Source organism: Canis aureus, chromosome 19 (genome assembly GCF_053574225.1).
Source record: "Canis aureus isolate CA01 chromosome 19, VMU_Caureus_v.1.0, whole genome shotgun sequence".
In the NCBI taxonomy this organism is placed as follows: Eukaryota; Metazoa; Chordata; class Mammalia; order Carnivora; family Canidae; genus Canis; species Canis aureus.
In genome coordinates this window covers 58,210,146-58,230,055 of record NC_135629.1, presented here as the reverse complement: position 1 = coordinate 58,230,055, position 19,910 = coordinate 58,210,146, and the positions used below count along the sequence as shown (strand labels likewise).

General features: G+C 60.6%; 1 protein-coding gene across 3 annotated transcripts; it reads right to left on the bottom strand.

Moving 5' to 3' along the window:
* Nucleotides 1-5,001: 5,001 nt before the first annotated feature.
* On the bottom strand, nt 5,002-19,893 carry MOB3A (MOB kinase activator 3A). Of its 3 annotated transcripts, none has more exons than XM_077860640.1 (4): nt 19,750-19,893; nt 11,080-11,612; nt 8,060-8,262; nt 5,002-6,096 (listed from the first exon to the last, which is right to left on the bottom strand). In XM_077860640.1, exons 2-4 carry the CDS (start codon nt 11,498-11,500, stop codon nt 6,067-6,069), a joined length of 654 nt encoding a protein of 217 aa, XP_077716766.1. In that variant the 5' UTR covers nt 11,501-11,612; nt 19,750-19,893; the 3' UTR covers nt 5,002-6,066. The 3 variants fall into 3 exon arrangements, with proteins under 3 accessions (XP_077716766.1, XP_077716767.1, XP_077716768.1); XM_077860641.1 differs by lacking the exon at nt 19,750-19,893 and adding an exon at nt 16,008-16,136; XM_077860642.1 differs by lacking the exon at nt 19,750-19,893 and adding an exon at nt 15,333-15,458.
* Between the last annotated feature and the right edge of the window lie 17 nt (nt 19,894-19,910).

Sequence of the window (19,910 nt, the reverse complement as noted above, 5' to 3'; positions counted from 1 at the left end):
CCATGTGAGGTTCTCGTGTATATATATATATGTATTTAAGATTTTATTTATTTATCCATGAAAGATGCAGAGAGAGAGGCAGAGACCCAGGCAGAGGAAGAAGCAGGCTCCATGCAGGGAGCCCGACGCGGGACTCGATCCCGGGACTCCAGGGCCACGTCCTGAGCTGAAAGCGGGCCCTTGCCCGCTGAGCCACCCGGGCGTCCCTGAGGTTCTCCTACCTTAACGGGAGGATCAGCCTGGATCGCTGTATCAGGCGGTGGCGAACTTTTTCTGGAAAAGCCTGTGTGGCTATTTTCAGCTCTGTGGGGCCAAGGGGTCTCTTTGAAGCTGCGGCGCTCTGCCACTGTAGCGCGAGAGCGGCCGCGCCATCGGCCAGGGAGCAGAGCTGTGTGCCCATAAAGCCGTATTTATGGGAACAGGCCGCGGGCTCTTTAGTCCATCCTGATCCACAAGTGATGAGTTTGATTCCGTGACCTAATCTTGTGTCATGCTTTCAAATATTCACCCTTGGGGCGCCTGGGTGGCTCAGTTGGTGGGGCACCCACCTGATCACAGGCCGTGATCTCAGGGTTGTAGGATCAAGCCTCCAGTCCGCTCCACGCTCAGCAGGGAGGCTGCTTGAGACTCTCCCTCTCCCTGTCCTTCACCCCAACCCCCTGCTCACGACTGCACACACTCTCTCACACTCTCCAAATAAATAAATATTTTAAGTAAATAAAATCTAAAAAAAAAAAAAAATTTATCCTTGCTGTTTTCTGAAATTTTGATCTTTTGTGGAGGCTATTTTTCCTGTCTTTGTCTCCCTAGTTAATCAAAAAGGATATATGTTTTACACTTTTTTGGTGATTAACTATGTGTGTGTATGAATATATAAACATATATACATATTTATGTGCATTATATGAGCATACTGGACTTAATTTTGCCAGTACGGTCATCTATGCAATGGTATCTATTGATTCTGCTCCTAAAAAAGGATTATGGGGGCGCCTGGGGGGCTCTGTCAGTTAAACATCTGCCTTCGGCTCAGGGCGTGACCCCGGGGTCCTGGGATTGAGTCCCGCATGGTGCTCCCTGCATGGAGCCTGCTTCTCCCTCTGCCTGGGTCTCTGCCTCTCTCTCTCTCTCTCTCTCTCTGTCTCTCTCTGTCTCTCATGGATAAATAAATAAAATCTTTAAAAAACAAAAACAATAACAACAAAAAACCAGTGAATATATTCAATTAACATGACCTGCAAATGTGGATCTCTGTCTAGAAATTCCGGGAGAATCAACTTAAGATTCAGAAAAGAGGCCAGTTACTAAATGAACTTACAAAATCAAGAGACTTCTTACATATCTCAGAACATAATCATTTAGAAAGTACAATGGAAACAAAAGACGTCACGGAAAAACATCTCACTCATAGTAACAACAACCCAAAATAACTAAGAATTAACTTTAAAAGAAATGTGTGGATATGAAATATCCAGAATAGGCACATCCATAGAGATAAAAAGTGGATTCGTGGCTGCCAGGCGCTGGGAGGTGTGGGGAGGGAGCCACAGCTAACAGGGACAGTTTTTTTTTTTTTTTTCGTTTTTAGGGTGATGGAATGTTCTGAAATTTGATGGTGATGGTTGCACAGCTGGGCATTGTACCAACGACCACAGAATTGTGTACTTTAAAATGGCAATTTTTACAGAATGTCACATATATCCATTTCAAAAATCCTATGAAGAAAAAAGAAAAGGAAGTGCAGTGTGCAGAGCTGCGACGTGCTGGAAATGACAAAGGGCTGGGCGTGGTTGGAGTAAATGGACAGGAGAGGAGAGGTGCGTGAGGCCACAGGGGGCATGTTCCAGAATGAACCTGGGCCCATGGTGTTTTGCAAATTTACACTTTTCCATCAAAATCATCAAAGCAAAATTAATTAATTAATTAATTAATTAATTAATTATTAAAGTAATCCTGAAGTTCATCTGGACTATGACTTAGAAAATAGACCAGAAAATATTAAAAAACAATAATAGTGAAGAATTGATATTGCCGGACGTTGTAAGTACTCTAACTTCATAAGGTCCATTTTTTATTTTTTTTTATTTTTTTTATTTTTATTTATTTATTTATTTATTTATTTTTTTTATTTTATTTTTTTTTATAAGGTCCATTAAAAGTGCAGTGGGAGGAGCGAACTGCTAGGAAATGCAGACACGGAGCACTGCGGGAATAAGTAACGTCTCTGTCTCTGGTCTGTGCGGAAGGGTCACACTGTGTGGGAATAGGGGGTTCCTTGTTATTTAAAACAAATTTGTGAGGGACCCGGGTGGCTCAGTGGGTTGAGTGTCCGACTCTTGGTTTCAGCTCAGGTCATGATCTCAGAGTCGTGAGACTGAGCCCCGTGTCAGCTCCGTGTGCAGTGGGGAGTCTCCTCTCTCTCTCTCTCTCTCTCTCTGCTCCTCCTGGAGGTGTTCCCCCGTCTCTAAGAAATAAATAAAACTAAACTAAACTGTGAAACTTATCTAGTGTTTAATCTTAAAAAAAGAAGAAAAAAGTATAGAGAACCAGAGGAAAACAGAGATGAATATTTACATAAAGGCTTTCCCAGCCCAAGTCTGTAAGCTTGTCACCAAGGGTAAAAAAACATTAAGGAAGATAATTACCAAAACTGAAAGCTCCAAAAAAGGAGAAAAAGTATGCTGAAATAATCATAAACAATGTTAAAGATAAACAAGAAACCAGGAGAAATTTGTGTAACACATGACAGATTATATATAAAAAAGCTTTTATAAACAAGCATATTAAAAAGTCTAGGGGACACCTGGGTGCCTCAGTGGTTGAACATCTGCCTTTGGCTCAGGGCATGACCCTGGGGTCCTGGGATCGAGTCCCTCATCGGGCTCCCCAGAGGGAGCCTCCTTCTCCCTCTGCCTGTGTCTCTGCCTCTGTGTCTCCCATGAATAAATAAATAAAATTTTACCAAAAAAAATTGTAAAGCTCAATATGTAAAGAGTTTTTATAAATCAATAAGAAAAGATGACTTCCCAATGGAAAAATGGACAAAAGATATAAATCGGGAATATCAATAGTCAACATGCAGTGAGGATGTTTTCCTATCAAATAGGTAAATGTCACATGGCCTAACATCCAGGGTTGGGAGGGGGACATAATGAAACGGGATCCATGAAATGTGCTGGTGGAAGTGTACGTTGGTGCCCCTACTGCAGGCTATGTCACAACTCATCAAAACGCCCCATGACGTGCTGCCTCTGACACAGACGCCAACCCTGGCATTTTACCATAACCATAATCGGGGATACTTGTAAAGATTTGATTAGAGGAGAATGTATTGTCACTGATGAGTCCTGGGGACCCAAACGGTGCAGGACTCTGCGTGGAGGGAGGTGTGCATGGGCTTGTGCACACCGCCCGGCTCCTGCAGGCCCCACTGCCCCCCCTCGGTGGCCACACGCGGCCCCTCCACTCGGGGGTCCGGCAGGAACCAGCATCACAGTCGGACTTAGCCGATGGTTCTTGCGATTCGGCCCGTCGGCGCCTTGACTCTGCTTCCGGCAGCGGCTGCTGAGAACAGCAACGGGGGCTGGGGACGCCGCCCGGGGTGCAGGCCAGCGTGGGTCTAGGGATGATGTGGCCCCCGGGGGGAAGCTTCCAGCAACAGGGTTTCCTGAGGGGGGACGGCCTCAGCCCGCGGCTCCGTCCCCTGTGGCAGGGCCGCCTGCTGTGTCACATCCGTGGAAGGGTATGGATTGGAGCCGCAGGGACGACAGCCCCTCGCCGCCGGCTCGACCAAGCAAGGCCGCCGACACATGTCCCCCATCACCCTCCCGGCTGGGCAGGTTCTGGGGTGACCCGCCCTGTGAGGGCGAGTGACTCCGGGCGCAGACGGAGGAGCCCTTGGGAGCTGGCCTCCCCGACCTGATTCCCAGGGGCCCAGGGCAAGGGGTGCCAGGCGTCCCGTGCGCAGAATGGGGGTCGGAGCCTCCCGGGGCCACAGGCAGGTCACCACCAACTCAGGGCTTAAACCGCTCACACTGATGCTCTCATGGTTCTGGGCTCAGTCCTAGAACCCAGGTGTGGGCAGGATTGGTCACCCCCCACCCCGGGCCCCAGGGGGACCCCCTCCTGCCCCCCACCTTCCAGAGGCGGCCCCTCCTCCGTCCTCACTGCCAGCAGCGCAGGGTCTGCCCGCCTCTGGGGCTCCCCCCCAGCCTCCCTCTTGGGGGGACCTGGTGAGGACGTCGGCCCCCCCAGGAACCCAGAGTCACCCCCACGACGGGGTCTCGGACGAGGTCTCCTCTGCCACGTGAGGCCACAAGTCCCAGTTCCCGGGGGACCAGGATGGGGATGTGTTTGGGGGGACGTTACAATTAACAACAGCTCCCGAATTCTTAGTGGGTTCTGGAAATTGTGGTGCATTTGCAAAATCAGCGGGGAAGGCAACAATGGCCCTGGAGGAGGTCTTGCCAAGCAGCCTGGTGGCGGGAAGCGGCTCCTTCCCACGGGACGGCGCGCCCTCTAGGGGTGACAGCCAGCGCGGCCCGCTCCTGCCCCACCTGCTCCCACTCTTCCCCCACAGGGGCCCGATCGGATCCAAGGGGCTCTGGGCCAGGGCTGGCTGGCGGCGGCCCAGCCGGTTTGCCCTCCCGATCTGTCCTGCACAGGGACCACGGTTTTCTGGCTCCCTGCGTGGGGCGCACAGCAAGACGCAGCGAGAATCCTGTTGAAGGGCCTGGAAAGCCCCAGACGCAACCGGCGGGCCGGGGAGCAGGTGCCGTCCTCACGTTCTCAGCCTGTTTTCCAGGAACCTATGTCCCACAGCCCAGCCTGACCCCCCGGAATCCTCATCGCATGATACTCTGTGCATCGGCTCAGCCACGCGGGGGCACTCGGATGGGCCCCCAAGCCTCAGCATGGGGACAAGGGCTCCCAGGTGACGAGGACAGTGACGTGGCCAACACCAGGCCTCGGGCAGGGACACAGACATGACGACCAGCAGCCCCAGGTACAAAGGCGGCAATTTATTCTGATGCTCACGTGGGAACACCCGTGGGCAGGGAGGGTGGGGAGAGTCCCCGCCACCTTCCCCGACCCGCTGGGCTGCGGGGACAGCCCGCAGCCCCGGGACACAGTGGTTGCGGTGCTCGGCCGAGGTTCTGCATTGACTACATTCAATCAGACGCGCATCTCGGGTCTTGGGGGGGCTGCCTCGCCGGGCCTCCTCCAGCAGGACCCGGGGCTTTCTAGAAGGACCGAGGCCAAGGTCACGTTAATTGCACTTGCTTGGTGTTGGGTGATGGCACCCCTCGCCCCTGCGAGCGTCCCACGCAGCCAGAGGTACTCGGAGCCGGTGCAGTCCAGACTGGAAGGGCTGCCTCGGCAAAAGGCCACTGAGGACGCTGCGTGCGGGCGGGGAGGAGGCACGGGCAGGACAGGGCTCCTGTGGTCACTTCCGTGTGGCCCCAGGCAGAGCCCTGGCCACCGCCCCAGTGTCCACAGGAGACGGTGCTGGGGTTGGGGTCCCGTCCCCACACAGGGCCACGCAAACACACGGCTCCCACATCACGTTGTCAGGCATCTGCAGGAAGGCTGACTCCAGCTAAATATTTGGCAAAATTGTAAAGACTGCAGCCTGGGAGAGGGTCCGACGGGAGAGTCACCCCGTGTATTCAGGAGGGGGAGGGGGGCTCACAGGGAGAAAACCCCAATCGCTCATGATCCATGACGGGGCTCAGGGAAGCTGGGGAGCAGGTGCGAGGTCATCGTGGGCGTCGCGAAGCAGACACAGGGTCACCGGCTGCATGTGGAGGCCGGTCCAGTGGGTCCACGGGGCAAGTGCAAGTGGTTCACAAAGTGGGTTCTCCCAGGAGCTCCACACATAGAACCATGGAGTTCAAGTTCGACGCCTGCCAAGGAGTCAGGCTCAGGGTGGCTGCGTGCAGACCCACGGCGCCGGGCTCGCTCACTGTCGGGGCTTTCTAGAAAGTATGGGTCCATGTTCCAGAGACACGGCCCTCAAGCATGTCTCCTGGGCACTGCCTCAGTGACCACGGGGCCGAGGGGCTCTCAGTGGCACATCCGCGCGGTCATCTCTTTCTGTTAACAACAAGCAGGACGTCAGGTCACCCTGATACAACCTTTACACCCGGGGACGGCAGCCGCGGGAGTCTGTCCCAACAGACGAACGACAAATGCAAAAAATCTAGGTGTGAAGGCTTCCTGCCACGTTCTTTTGTTTTCTCTTAAAGATTTTACTTATTTATTCCTGAGACCCAGAGACAGGCAGAGACAGGCAGAGGGAGAAGCAGGCTCCGTGCGGGGAGCCCGATGCGGGACTCGATCCCGGGACCCCAGGATCATGACCTGGGCTGAAGGCAGGCGCTCAACCACTGAGGCGCCCAGGCGCCCCTCCCGCCACGTTGTACAAGACAGACCCCGGAAGCCGCGGGGCCCAGGGGCAGCGGGCAGATCACCACCCGCTTCGTTTACACACGGCCTGCGGGGGTCGTGGCTCCTGCGCATTACCTCGGCCTCCGCCTGGCCCGGAAAGAACTCAGCATCGGGCGCCTGCTGGCTCTGCGGGCTGAGCACCTGCCTTCAGCTCAGGTCACTGTCCTGGGGCCCTGGGATCGAGCCCTATGCGGGGGACCCCTGTCACGGGGGGAGTCTGCTTCCCCATCTGGCCCTCCCCTCGGCTCCTGCACATGCTCACTCTCTCTCTCTTAAATAAATAAACTCTTAAAAAGAAAAAAAAAAAAAAAGAACTCTGAGCATTGATGTGGGAGAAATAACAAGGGATCAGGATGCTTATTAAGAAAAGAAAACCAGGGAGCCCGGGTGGCTCAGTGGTTTGGTGCCGCCTTCAGCCCAGGGTGTGATCCTGGAGACCCGAGATCGAGTCCCGCGTCGGGCTCCCGGCATGGAGCCTGCTTCTCCCTCTGCCTGTGTCTTGGCCTCTCTCTCTCTCTCTCTCTTTCCCCCCACCCCCCCGTGTATTCTAATGAATAAATAAATAAAATCTTAGAAAAAAAAAAAAAAAAACAAGCTGAGAGAGACCCAGCGGGCCCTCGGAACATTCTAGCATTTCCATGCTTGGGGAGATGCCCTATCTGCTGGAACGACCCTGGGACCTCACCTGGGGGGATGTTCTTGACCTTGGGGAACAGTGGCAGCAGCTGGTAGGAACTTGGAGGGCAGCTGCCTGCCGCCCTCTGACCTCACAGGTCTGGCTAAAAGCCCAAAGCAAGGTGCGGGAGCCTTGGGGGAGGGGCCCAGCGAGCCCCCCTTGCTGCCTGAGCCGTCCCGTCACCAGGCTGCGGTGGACACGGGTCTAGCTGGCAAATCCACAGCCACAGAGTGGGTTGCCACAGGCTGGCAAAGTGCCTGCCGATGGGGATGGGGCTTCTTCTGGGGCGACGGAATGTTCTGGAACCAGAGGTGATGGCTGTAGCCCCTTGTGAATGTATTAAATGCCACTGAACTGTTCAGTTGACAATTTTAACTTAGGTGACTTTTTTTTTTTTTTTTTACTTATGTGACTTTCACCTCAGTTAGAAACACATCATTGCCTGCTCTCCAGGCAGGAGGTGAGGATGTGGGCAGGGGAGACGGGGCCGCCCAGGGTCAGCACCCAGGTCCCCAGGGTCTCCCGCAGGGAAAGGGGGTGCAGCCGCAGGAAGGAGCGGCCGACTCCGGGGCCCGTCCTGGGATGGCTCTGGGCTATGGGGCGGGGTGACCTTCCCAGGCGGCCCCAAGGGCACAGCAGCCCCAGGATTCAGGGCCTCTGCCTGTCAGGGGCGGGGGGAAGGGTGGTTCACACGCGCAGCCGCATCCCCGCGGAGTAGGGAGCAAAAGCACCAGACACAAGCCCGGTGGGTGGATCCCGTGTGCCGGAATCCAAGTAGCCACACCACTGTCGCCGTGTCAAACTTGGGCCCAGACCCAGAGAACCTGCCTCCGCTTCCCTCTCTCCATGTCAGGCTACCCACCAAGCCGGGCGTCCGGGCCCTGGGGACCCCCATGTCCCCCGCCGCCCCTGCCGGATGCCCGCCCTGCTCACCAGCGGCTCCAGCTCTTTGGTGTCGATGAGGCCAAACTCCTTGACGAAGTAGTAGAAGTGCTTGTAGCAGGTGTTGACGTGCGCCTCGGAGCCCATCTGCGCGATGCGGTCAAAGTGGTGGATGTAGACGTGCACGAAGACGCGGAACAGCCGGGACAGGATCTTCTTCACCACCTGCAGGAAGTTCTTGGGGAACGGCGTGCCTGCACACAGGGCGGGGGTCAGGGAGGCTGCGGCCCCCCCGGGCCCCGCTGCCCCCCCCCCCCGGTTCTGGGCTGTGCGCTTCTATTCCTAGCTCTGCTTGCTCTTCTTAATTGAACGGGACGACCCACAAAAACACGTTTCCTGACATCTGATACTCCTCACAGGGGTCTGCCCGCCTCGAGTGCGTCTTCACAGCGTCATCTACGTTCGAGCATCGACGCAGCTTTGCTGTGCACGTGTACGTGTGCTCACTCCTGCCATGGAGCTTAAGGAGTGTCTTCCTCACTTCCCTTCCTTGTGGTCAAACGCCCCGACCAGGGGAGCCCCCGTGCCAGCCCCTCTGGCAGCCTGTGTGTCAGGCGCCCCAGTGCTCCTTTCTGCACCCCCTCAATCCCTCAATCATGCGACTTCGTCCCATACAGACGGGGTACACTCGGCACCACCGGGTGGGTGCCCGGGACCGGAAAGAACACACTGGCCCCATCGTGACCTGGGGGGCTCACGGGCTAACAGCCCAGGGGCAGCACACGCGATCCGGACAACAGTGCACTCATCGGGGCGCACGGGGACGTCCACCCCCACAGCGGGGCCCAGGTGGCTGCTCTCCGCCGGGGGAGGTCTGACCTGACGTGCGTGGAACAGAAGGCGAGCGGGAAAGCGACGGTGCTCCGTGAGCTGTGAGACAGGCCCAGCCTGACCCTGTGCCCTCTCGGTGCCCCCCGCCCGCCCCTTCCTCCGTAGCTGGGCCCAGATGGCCGCTCCGCCCTAGCAGGGGCGCCTGTGTGCAGCTCGTGCTGACAAGCATCGGTGAACGGCGACCAGGCCCAGTTCCCAGGCCACGAACCCCCTGGACGGTTTGTCCGGCATCACTGAGACCTGTTTTCCCCGCCACTCGATTCTGCAAGGATGAAGCCTGATGGTCGTCCTCGACCCGCATTTGTGGGCACCTGAGGAGCAGCTGCTGAAGGCCGTGGGGTGGGCCAGCCACCTCCAGGGGCCCTGGTCCAAGGCCACCGCCCTGCGCCTCTCTCCTAGCACGGGACTCCCCGGCGGCGATCCCGGGTAGCCTGGCTTGGATGGGCTCAGAGTAGACTGTTCCTGGACGCCACTGCACACGCTCACAATGGTCTCTCGTGCAGGGGTACAAACCTGGCCTCCCACTTGCTTTTATAAATAAAGTTTACCTGGAACACAGAGCCCCCTGTTTGTAAATTGCTTCTGGTGGCTTTCGGTCTACACTGCAGATCTGAGTGGTCAAGACAGACTGTCTGGCCTGCGAGGCTGGAAGGATTTGCTAGCAAGTCCCCATGAGAAGTGTGAGAAGTGTGCCAGCCGCTGGCCTGACACGGCGAGGTCTAAGGGGTGTACAGGCGGGAACAGAAGCAACACGGGAGCCACACTGAACGTGGACCCGTTCTCTCTGCCTGGCCACACGGTTCTTGGCAGTGGCACAGACAAGAAGCGGAGAGACAGGGCCGTCTGCCGGAAGCACGTTGTTCTGAATGCCTGGCTGGGGTCCTGAAACAGGGCTGGCAGGGGTGGCCCAGGCCAGGCAGGCCCCCGACACGGGCGCCTGGGGAAAAAGGGCTGCGCGAGGCCGGCAGCCTGGACTCAGAATCCCGCTGCACAGCCGTGTGCCACCTGCCAGTTCCTCTTCCCTGCCTCTCCCCAGCATCCTCTTTGGTAAACTTGGAATTTACCTTCCCCGGGTGCGGGGCAGGCTGGGCGTCTCGAGTTCTAGGGTGCTGACCCCTGAGGACCTGGTGGGACTCGCACGGGGCCTAGCAAGGCTGGGAATCAAATGACATGGCCTCTGGGGCTCTCCACGTCCCCGGCGACCTGAAGCAGGGACTGCTGGGAATCCCGGGCCGGGGGTGGCCTCTCCCTGGATAGTCCCTCGAAAGCCTCTGCCAGCGTCAGCCCTTCCGCGGTGCAGATGCTGAGTGAGGGCCCAGGGGAGGAACGAGTGGGTGCAGAGCTGGGCCTGAGACCTGTCTGCCCGGCCGGGGTTCCGGGACGCCGTGTCAGCACTGATGGTGACAGAAATCCACGGCTGTGGGTGGCTCCTGGTGCCGCTGTCACAAACCACCACCGGCTGAGCGGCTTAAAGAACTCATGTGCATCTCTCACAGTTTTCAGTCAGTGTCACTGGGCTGAGGGACCGCAGGATGGTTCCCACCGGAGGCGCCAGGGAGAACCCGTGCCCCTGCTGCCCTGGGAAGCTGCTGGCATTCCTAAGCTCATGGCCCGTCCCTCCTTCCCCGTTGTCCTACCACCTTCTCCCCTCGCGTGTCCAACCTCCCTCTGTCTTTCTCTTACAAGGACCCTTGTGATGACATCCAGGGTCATCTCCTGTCTCAGGGCCCTTAACTTAAAAAAGAATGTGTCCACCACACGGGTGCATATCCCTCGCCTTTGAGCAGGAGCGAGGTGCCCACACGTGCTGGCCCGGGGATGGACCCCGAGCCCACGATGCTCAGGAAGGGCGCCAGACCCAGAAGGACTCCTCCTGCAGGACCCCACTTCCAGGAGGTCCCCAGAAGAGGCCCGTCCACAGAGACAGAGAGGAGGTGGTGGGAGCCAAGGGTGGGGTGGGGGGTGGGGATGATGGCTTATGGGGATGCTATTGGGGTGGTGGAATGTTCTGGAACTAGCAGTGATGGTCTGCACAACTCTGCGAACATACTATAAATGCCACTGAACCGTACACTTTAAACGGGTAGATGGCGGGCATGTGAATCCTGGCTCGACGTGAGAGCGAGTGGGGCCTGCCCTTCCCGGTGCCCACGTGGCCCACCCCAGCCACTCCGACTCACCGACGTGGGTGGGGAAGAGCTCCTCGTTGTTGATCTGCACCTCGATCCAGTCCATGAGCAGGTCCATGTAGCGGGGGGCCGACAGCGCCGTGGGCTTGCGGAACTGGTGCTCGTCCTGCCAGCGGTACTCGTACTTGGGGCCGCCCGACATGATCGGGCAGGACTGCTCCGTGCACCCGTCGCCGATGGTGCCGTAGATGAGGTTGACGCGGTTGAAGAAGTCCACCACGTGCACGGCCACCCAGTCGTTGAGGTCCTCGCCCGGGGGCAGCTGCACGGCCAGCTTCAGGTCCAGCCCGGCATTCAGCGACGCCTGTGCCTTCTTGTGTAGCTCGAAGCGCTGGGTGCCCGGCTCAAACTTGCGCTTAGGGCGGAAGGTCTTGTCCTTGTTGAAAACTTGCTTCAGGAAGGGGTTGGACATCTCGGCCCCCTTCCCTGGCGATGCCTCTGTGGAGGGGCCCAGGCAGGACGACCGTGTCAGGCAGGCGCCGCGGCGATGGGAGACTTGCTGGACCCCACGGCTTCCTGGAGATCTGGAACACGGAAAGGGGAGGAACCGTCACCTGCTTCTGGAAACCCTGCTCTGGAAGGACTAGGAGGCAGATCGGGGCACTCCCAGGACTTGTGACATTCAATCCACCAAGGGGGCCCCAGTTGCTCCACAGACAAAATGGTCCGTGGCAGGTCCCCACTGCCTCAGACCAGAAGATGCAGAGACAGCTCCCAACAGGCCGGAGCCGGTGGATCCTCCCCACGCCCGGAGGCGTTCTCGCACGGCAGCAGGGGCTGGAGATCTGCAGGCACCAAGGGAGAGCGCGGCGGGTCAGCGGCGCCCTCCGTGGACAGTCGTCTATGTCCCTACGGCCTGCAGACGGGACCTCTTTTGGAAGAAGGTTCTGTGCGGACACGATCAGGGATCTCGGGCTGCGCGCCTCCTGGATCACACAGGTGTCCCTGGTGCGATGACAACCGTCCTTATAAAAGGAGACACAGGCGCATGGCAGACAGCTGCACGAGGGTGGAGGCGCCAGGGGGGCCGGCACTGCCAGAGCCAGGCACAAGCCTGGAGCACTGTCCCCACGGCCTCCGAAGGGACCAGCTCTGCCCACAGCCTGGCTGGGGGTCTGGCCTCCAGAGTTGGGAAAGGATAATTTCTGTGTTTCTGCATTGCACCCTAATCTCCCCGCTGCACCGGGGCCCACCCTCATCTCGCCACCCGAGGATGTGTGCAGAGCCCCCATTCCCGACAGGTGAACTGGAATTCTAGGGGGACACTCTCCACTGCAGGGCCCATTCCAGAAGCCTGGACAAGCCCATCTGCTCTTCCTGTCTGACCAACACGGGACCACACAGACACCCACCCTCACTGGTTTCCCTGGGATGAGGTCCTGCCGCGAGAGCCCACCCCCTGCCCCTCCCTCTGCTGTCTCTCTGCGCTGGGTCCTCCTCTGTTCCGTGGGACAGTACCCGGCTCACGTCAGAGAGCGTGAAGGATGAGGTGGGGCGCATGAAGCGGTGGCCAGGCTCATGCTGGGGATGCAGCCACCCTGCCGGGCCGGGTGTGCTCCCCACCCTGCCACGGTGGTGCCGCCCCCCGCCCTGCTCCCAGGAGTGTGCGGTGCGCTGGGACAGCGGGGGCCAGGGTTGGGGGGGCCAGGCGCCCCAGGGGCTGGCGGGGTGGGGGTCTTGGGAGTTCACCGGGGGGAAGGTGCAGAAGGGGAAGTGTGTGGAGAGTAGGAAAGAGGAAGGGCCCGCCCGTGGCCCCACGCCACATCGTGCACCTGCACACGTGCAACCATGTATGTTAGTCGGTGCCCACCCCGCTTCTCTGCTTCAACGGTGGGGTTCATTCCTCTAACTCGGGCCGGCGGGCAGTGCCCCTCCAGACCCAGCACGGTGCCACAGCAAATTACCGCAGACCCAGAGCTCCTACCAGCCCAGCTGTAGTATCAGAAAGTTCCGGAGGCTCCACATCTGAAATGGGACTCCCGGGGCTCCTGCCTCTCCGAGTCCAGAGGAGGCCCCGCACCCTCCAACCTCTGCTTCCCTCATCACACCTGCTTCTGTGGGGACCCCCCTCACCCCCCAGAACCAGGGCGGCCCCGCAGAGAGCGCCGGCTCGACGTCGGCCCTGCTGAGGGAAGAGCATGAGAGCCCGGGCGCTGCCGGGCCAGGTCCAGGGACCCCAGGCCCAGACTCCTGCGGGGCCTGGTGAGCGCCCACAGTGGCCCCGGGGCAAAGACGAAGGGCTGACGACAGGTGCCCTGCTCCCAGCAAATGGGCAGTAGGAGCTTCGCCGGGACACCTGCAGGCGCCGTCCCGAGAAGACACCCCGAGAGCCCGCGGTGCTGGCGGGGAGGATGGAGGGGGGCCGCGGGCCGGGGAGGCAGTGCCTGTGGACGCGGGACAAGGCCGGGCAGGTCTCCCTGGGGCCCCGGGGGGACCAGCCCCGTCCATGGCATTTTGAACTTGTGACCTCCAGAACCGTGGGATGACAGATCCGTGTTCCTTTAGGGCCACGGAACTTGTGGTCACTGGTTACAGCAGCCCCAGGAAACTGAGGAGCCAGTTGTCACTGGCTACGCACGACCCCCTGATGAGCAGCGACGTCAGCCAGACCCGGTTACTCTTGGGCCGGGGTGTCCCCTTCTCTGCGCGGAGCGGCCAAGCCCACCTGAGCAGCCTGAACCACAGGGACCCCGAAGGTGAGCCCGGGGACGGAGGCGCGGCCGAGGACAACAGGAGCCCCGGGGAAGGCGAGGGAACCACCGCCCCCCGGGAACGGCTGTAAGCACCGAGGACAATCGCCGGCGCTGGTGAGGACGTGCAGAAATTGGAACCGGGGAGCACGGCTGCTGCGGGGAACAGCCCAGGGTCAGGCGGAGCTACCCCAGGGCCACCCCGAAGGCGACGGCAAACATCCACAAGGAGACTCGTGCACACACGGTGGCAGCGGCACAACTCACGTTCTCACCAAAGGCTGGAGACGACCCCCACGTCCCGCAACGGGTGAACACACGAACAGGCCTTGTCGGCCACGTGAGCAGGGGTGAGGCCCCCCTACGCCGCCCCGGGGACGGACCCGAGCCCCCGACGCTCAGGGAGGGAACAGGAGGTCCCATGGGTGTGAGTCCACGTGTGTGACACGTCCAGGACGGGCTTGTCCACGGGCAGGGAGGGGTGGCGGGAGGGGAGTGACGGCTGACGGGGATGGGCTCCCCTGGGGTGACAGGATGGCGTGGAAGCAGACGGCGGCGGTGGTTGTGCAAGGCTGGGGACGGCCTGAAAACGGAGCTGTGTGTGTCAGTGAGTGGGCTGCGGGCTACGCGGGTCTCGTCTAACGGGGCTGTGACTACGCGGTGGGCAAAGGGGCGGGAGAAGAGCTTCCCTCCTGGGCCTAAGTGACACCCTCTGGGCCCAAGCCGCCCCACCCCTGCTCACTGGGCCCACGACGGGGAAGGCGCGGGCGCGGGTGGCGGAGGAAGCTCCCCGTGAGGACCGGCGGGGCGGCTCCCGGCAGCCCCAGCTCCGGAGCAGGAGGACGCGGGCCTGTCACAGAGCGCGGGGGCCGCCCTCCCCACGGCTGGCTCTGGCCGCCGCCACCACGTCCTGCCACCTCGGCTGACCCCTGCCGGGCACTTCCCGGGACCCTTGGAGGAACGCGGCAGACACACTTCACGGGAGGGAGGACGGGCCCCGACTGGCTCGGCCCCCTGGGCCCTGCGGACATCGGGGGGGCAGCACGCCCCATCCTGGGACCACAGGCGTCCGTCCCCAGACCCTGCCCAGGGTCCCCCGGCCGAGACCCCGTATGGAAGATAGTGACTCAGCGCTACCCCGCTGAGGAGGAGTCAGGTGGCGGGGACAGGGCCGAGCCAGAGCGGGAACCCGGGCGCGTGGGTGAAGCCAGCCTCCTCTGCCAGGCCACAGCCGGCGCAGCGAACCACCTGCCCATCACGCAGGCGTCCGTCGCCGCCCCCCGGCCAGTGTCAGGCACTGTCCCCCCCCGCACCTCCGCACGGCCTCTACAGAACTGCACGGGTGCCTCAGCTCCAGGGCCCCGGCCGCCTACCCTCCCTGGTGTCGGTGGATGGGCACAGCCCGGGGCACCCAGAGCCCCACGGCGGGAAGGCGGCGCCTGAGAGCGCAGGGCAGCGGCCCAGGACCCCTCACACCACGGCGGCTGTGCTGGGCAGGCCGGCGGCGATCCCCGGGGCCCCCTGGGACCAGTAAGGCCCAAGGGGCCTGCATACCTGTCCCGGAGGTTAACCTGCAAACCTGGCCACGCTTAGGCCACTCTGGCGCAGGTAAAGGGCCAGCGTCCTCCACCGGGAGGGCAGGTCACCTCTGCTCCAGCCGCCTGACAGCAGGGCTTGGGCACTTCCCCATCCCAGGGCTTACTTCAACCTGCAAACACCCTCTGCCTGAGAGACGAGGTGGGGGTTGCGTCCCTGTCCGGCTGCTCCTGCGCATCGACTCGCTTCCGGGCCCCTTATGTAACCCCAAGCTGAGCCGCACCCTGACAGCCGCCGCGGACGGGGGAAAGTGCCACCCGCCAGTGCCCGCTGGGGCCTCTCATCCTGGGGCCTGTCGGACATGGCTCCGGGGCCTCAGCCGCAACCACGGCACCTGGGGACCTGAGACTGGGGGGCAAAAGCAGGCTGGGGGGTGCGGTGTCTCCGTGCGGGGACCAGACGTGCCCCAGGGCAGTTCTGGAAGCTGGGCTCAGGCAACGGGGCCAGGGGAGGGGGTGGTTCACAGGGCTCCTGCCCTCGATCTTAGAAAGTGCGGGTTTTTTTAAGTGGAAGCAACCATTTTCTAGGAAACTTCCCCAATGTCCAGAATCCCCCTCAGGAGCAGGTTTCTATGGGATGCAGACACCCCGCGGCCTGGAGGTGACCCCACATTGCCAGCCCCACCCTGTTTACCGGCTCTTCCCGGGCGCTGTCCTCAGTGGGACAGACCTGTTGGGGCTCAGGGCTCTGCTGACGGCCAGGTTCTTCCCTCAGACATGTGCCCGGCGGTACTTAGAAACTTCTAGACTGATGAAGATGACAAATTCCCCGGCCCCAACACACGCCCTCTGCCCCCCCCCTCCTTTTTCTTCTGAAAACCAAACAAAGCACAGTTCCTCCAGGCAGCTGCCTTGCATGACCTCCCGGGGAGGCGCTGCCACTTCCTTCCGGTGCCTCTGCATCCTGTCTTGGCCACTAACGCACCCCCCACTACGGGGACCCTGCCCTGGGGCCGGGGGAACAGGAGGGGACAGACCCCAAGCTCAGAGGCGAGCCCCTGGGCGCGGTGGGTGGGAGGATGCTCTGGGGCCCCGATCTGTCCCGTCCCAGAAGGCCGCTCCCCATAGCTGCAGTTTAAATGTCAGCCCTGCTCCCCGGGGGGAAGGCCCCCCGCCGTCCTGCAAGACCACAGAGGGTGCCGCCTGCCGACCCACCACGGGGGTGGTGCTCTACTGGCATCAGGCCCTCATGTCTTTGCTTCCGGGCTCAAGTTCCCCAATCTGTGATGCAGGAAGGCAGGAAGCGGTTTGCTGAGACCACTGCAGGCCAGGTGCTCTCAAGGGGTCCTACGCGGTCCCGCCCTCCTGCGGATCCTCTTATTTTATGACCCGCTGTGATACAATTCACGTACCACAAATAACTTTTAAAGTGTACAATTTGATGGTTTTAGTAAAATCATAGGGCAGTGCAACCATCACCATAATCCTAAAACATTCTCCTACCTCAAAAGAAACCCTGTGCCCATCAGCAGTGACTCCCCATCCTTCTCTCATGGGTTGAATCCTGTCTTGGGGGTGGGGGTGGGGGACAGAAGGCAGATGAAAGGCGGCAAGCCACCAAGGCCGCCCCTGTCCGCTGAGGAGCCGCTGCACCTCTTCGGGGGCCCGGCCCGGGGTCTCGCATGTCACAAGGGGCAGGGCAGGAGCAGCAGAGCCCCTGCCGGCGACTAACAACAGGACACCCACGACACGCATTCGCCGCTGAGAAGACCCTGTTCTGAGGGGACACAGCGCGCCCACTCCCGGCCACCCTCTGTCCAGGGTGCTGCGCCCACCACTCTGCCCCCGGGGACGCTGGGCCACGTGTGGGGACCCCCAGGGTACTCCCAGCGTCAAGCGCTCAGCTCCCACGGCCCTAACGACCCCCTCCCCGCAGAGAGAGACCCCGCCACGCACGCCCTGTTCTGGACTCAGGAGACGCAGGAACGCCCACCTCCTTCCCAGAACCTGGATTCTGAAGCTGCTGTTGCCTCTTTTCGGCTTAAGTAATCTGAACCTCGAAATTCTAGGAAATGAGGAACAGGGCTCTCCAGCTGGGGCATGTCTCGAACTTCCCCGAGAAAAAGCCCAGGCTCTGAGCCGGCTGCTCGGGGAATTTCTGCTAAAGCTCCGTTTGATGAGGCGCTGGAGAAGGGAGAGCAGCTCCCGGAAACCCGATCGATGGCTGTCGCCTGTCCTGGCTGCGAACAGACTGAAAATCGTTCGGAAAAAAAAAGTCCAGGAACTGAACTAGCATTTCTGAGGCCTCCCTGAGGAACTAAAATAACCACTTTTGCTTCTGCCGAGAGAGAGAGAGAGAGAGAGAGAGAGAGAGAGAGACACACACACGGAGGTGCACCTAGAACTCAACTCCCGGTTACCCGGGCGCCGGGTTCACAAACACCGCACTCAGCTTTTTGAGCGACGTAAGGGTGATACGGCCGTGCTCTCCCTTTAGAGAGGCTCAAATAAAACCCCTGAGCCAGACACAGACATGGAGGGGACGCCACACAGCCCGTGGCTCCAGGTCTAGGACCTTCTGGAAAAGGCAGAGCTGTGGAGGTGGTGACAGGGCCCACGGTGGCCGGGGTGGGGGGGTGCTTTGGTGGAGCAGGGGTCTGTAGGGCCGGGGCCTCCTCTGGGCCATGCGGTGACGGTGGCGCGGTGTCTGTGACATTCATGCAAACCCACAGGGCGTGCAGCAGTGACGGTGAACCCCGGTCACCTGCGGGCTGTGGCTGGTAACATCCGGATATTGGTCATCACCTGTCACACATATCAGGCTCTGGCGGGGATGCTGGTAATGGGGGAGGCTGTGCATTTACGGGGAGATGGGGCCTGGGGGAACTTCCACCCCGTTTTGCTGTGAACCTAAAGTTGCTCCAAAAAATAAGCGCAATTAAAAAAAAATTATAACAGGGATCCCTGGGTGGCGCAGCGGTTTAGCGCCTGCCTTTGGCCCAGGGCGCGATCCTGGAGACCCGGGATCGAATCCCACGTCGGGCTCCCGGTGCGTGGAGCCTGCTTCTCCCTCTGCCTGTGTCTCTGCCTTTCTCTCTCTCTCTCCCTCCCTCTCTGTCGATCATGAATAAATAAATAAAATATTTAAAAAAAATTATAACAGAAGAAAAAAAAATCATAGCCAACACCAATTCAACTACAATACACCCAGCACTGGGTTAAATCCTTGAGTAGCTTGCCCTGTTTAAGACTAAAGCCACAGAAAACAATGAATCCCGCCAAAGCAGGACATACGTTTGTGGAAGGAATGTCACAGAAAACACTAGGAATATTACCTGCACCAAAGGCATAACTTAAAATTTCCCAGTAGCCTTGCTATCAAGTGAAAAAAGTACAAAGAAACAGGTGAAGTTAACACTAATACTGTATTGCATTTGACCGAAAAACAACAAAATGTCATTTCAACACCTCCTGGAAACTGAAATTATCACGGACGTTTTGACTTCAAAAAAAAAAAAAGTGCTCTGTGTCTGTGCCGGGCGCCCCGATTAGCTGAGGTGGGCTTGAAGGGCTGTAGCCACACGGGGCCAGCGGCTGAGGCCGACAGCTCCGCTCTGGAGGGGTGAGTGAGAGGGGAAGGCACACAGCAGGAGCTGGGTGTCTGCAGGGTGGGGGCAGCCAGGACGCCCACTAGCTCACCCATGGTCAGTCCATGGGTCCAGGGTGTTCTGAGAACAGAGCCCGACAGGTGACCCCAAACACCCGGGGACACCACCAGTCCTCGGCAAGTCAACTGGGCAGTCGGGGAGGCTGCAGGCCCTGCCCTGAGGACCGCCAGGTATGGCCGCAGGCTCGGCTCAGCCCCTAAAACAGGCGAGTAAGGGCCCCGAGCTCCGAGTGCGGTGAGCGGGGAGCAAGGAGGCCTGGCTGGGGCCGTGTGTGGGCGGCCCCACAGTCACCGAGTGCAGGCAGGCACTGCCCCCACCCGCGGTCGCCACCCCCCCCCCCCGCACCCGGCCTCCCCGCCGCCCGCGGTCGCCCCCCGAGGACCCGACCTCCCGCCGCCCGCGGTCGCCCCCCACCCAGGACCCGGCCTCCCCGCTGCCCAAGGTCGCTCCCCCAGGACCCGGCCTCCCCGGCGCCCGCGGTCGCCCCCGAGGACCCGGCCTCCCGCCGCCCGCGGTCCCCCCCCCCCCGCACCCGGCCTCCCAGCCGCCCGCGGTCGCCCCCCCCCCCGAGGACCCGGCCTCCCCCCGCCCGCGGTCGCCCCCCCCCAGGACCCGGCCTCCCCGCCGCCCGCGGTCGCCCCCCCCCAGGACCCGGCCTCCCCGCCGCCCGCGGTCGCCCCCCCCAAGGACCCGGCCTCCCCGCCGCCCGCGGTCGCCCCCCCCAGGACCCGGCCTCCCCGCCGCCCGCGGTCGCCCGCGAGGACTCACCTGCGGTCACGCCCCACCAGCCGGGGCGCTCGCGGCTGTCCGGGTCCAGCGTCCTCCGCCCCGTCCCCTCCGCCGCCGACCAGCACAGCGCGCACCGCCGGCCGCCGCCGCCCCGCCCAGGCAGAGGAACTTCCGCTACCGGCGCGGGCCTCCCCGGAAGC

What these genes read in the sequence shown, in the direction of transcription:
- MOB3A (XM_077860640.1), bottom strand. Translation starts at nt 11,500, where the DNA reads ATGTCCAACCCCTTCCTGAAGCAAGTTTTCAACAAGGACAAGACCTTC. An exon ending in GCTCTTCCCCACCCACGTCG is followed by an intron (nt 8,263 to 11,079) that starts GTGAGTCGGAGT and finishes CCCTGTGTGCAG; the next exon opens with GCACGCCGTTCCCCAAGAAC. An exon ending in CCAAAGAGCTGGAGCCGCTG is followed by an intron (nt 6,097 to 8,059) that starts GTGAGCAGGGCG and finishes TGTTGTTAACAG; the next exon opens with AAAGAGATGACCGCGCGGAT.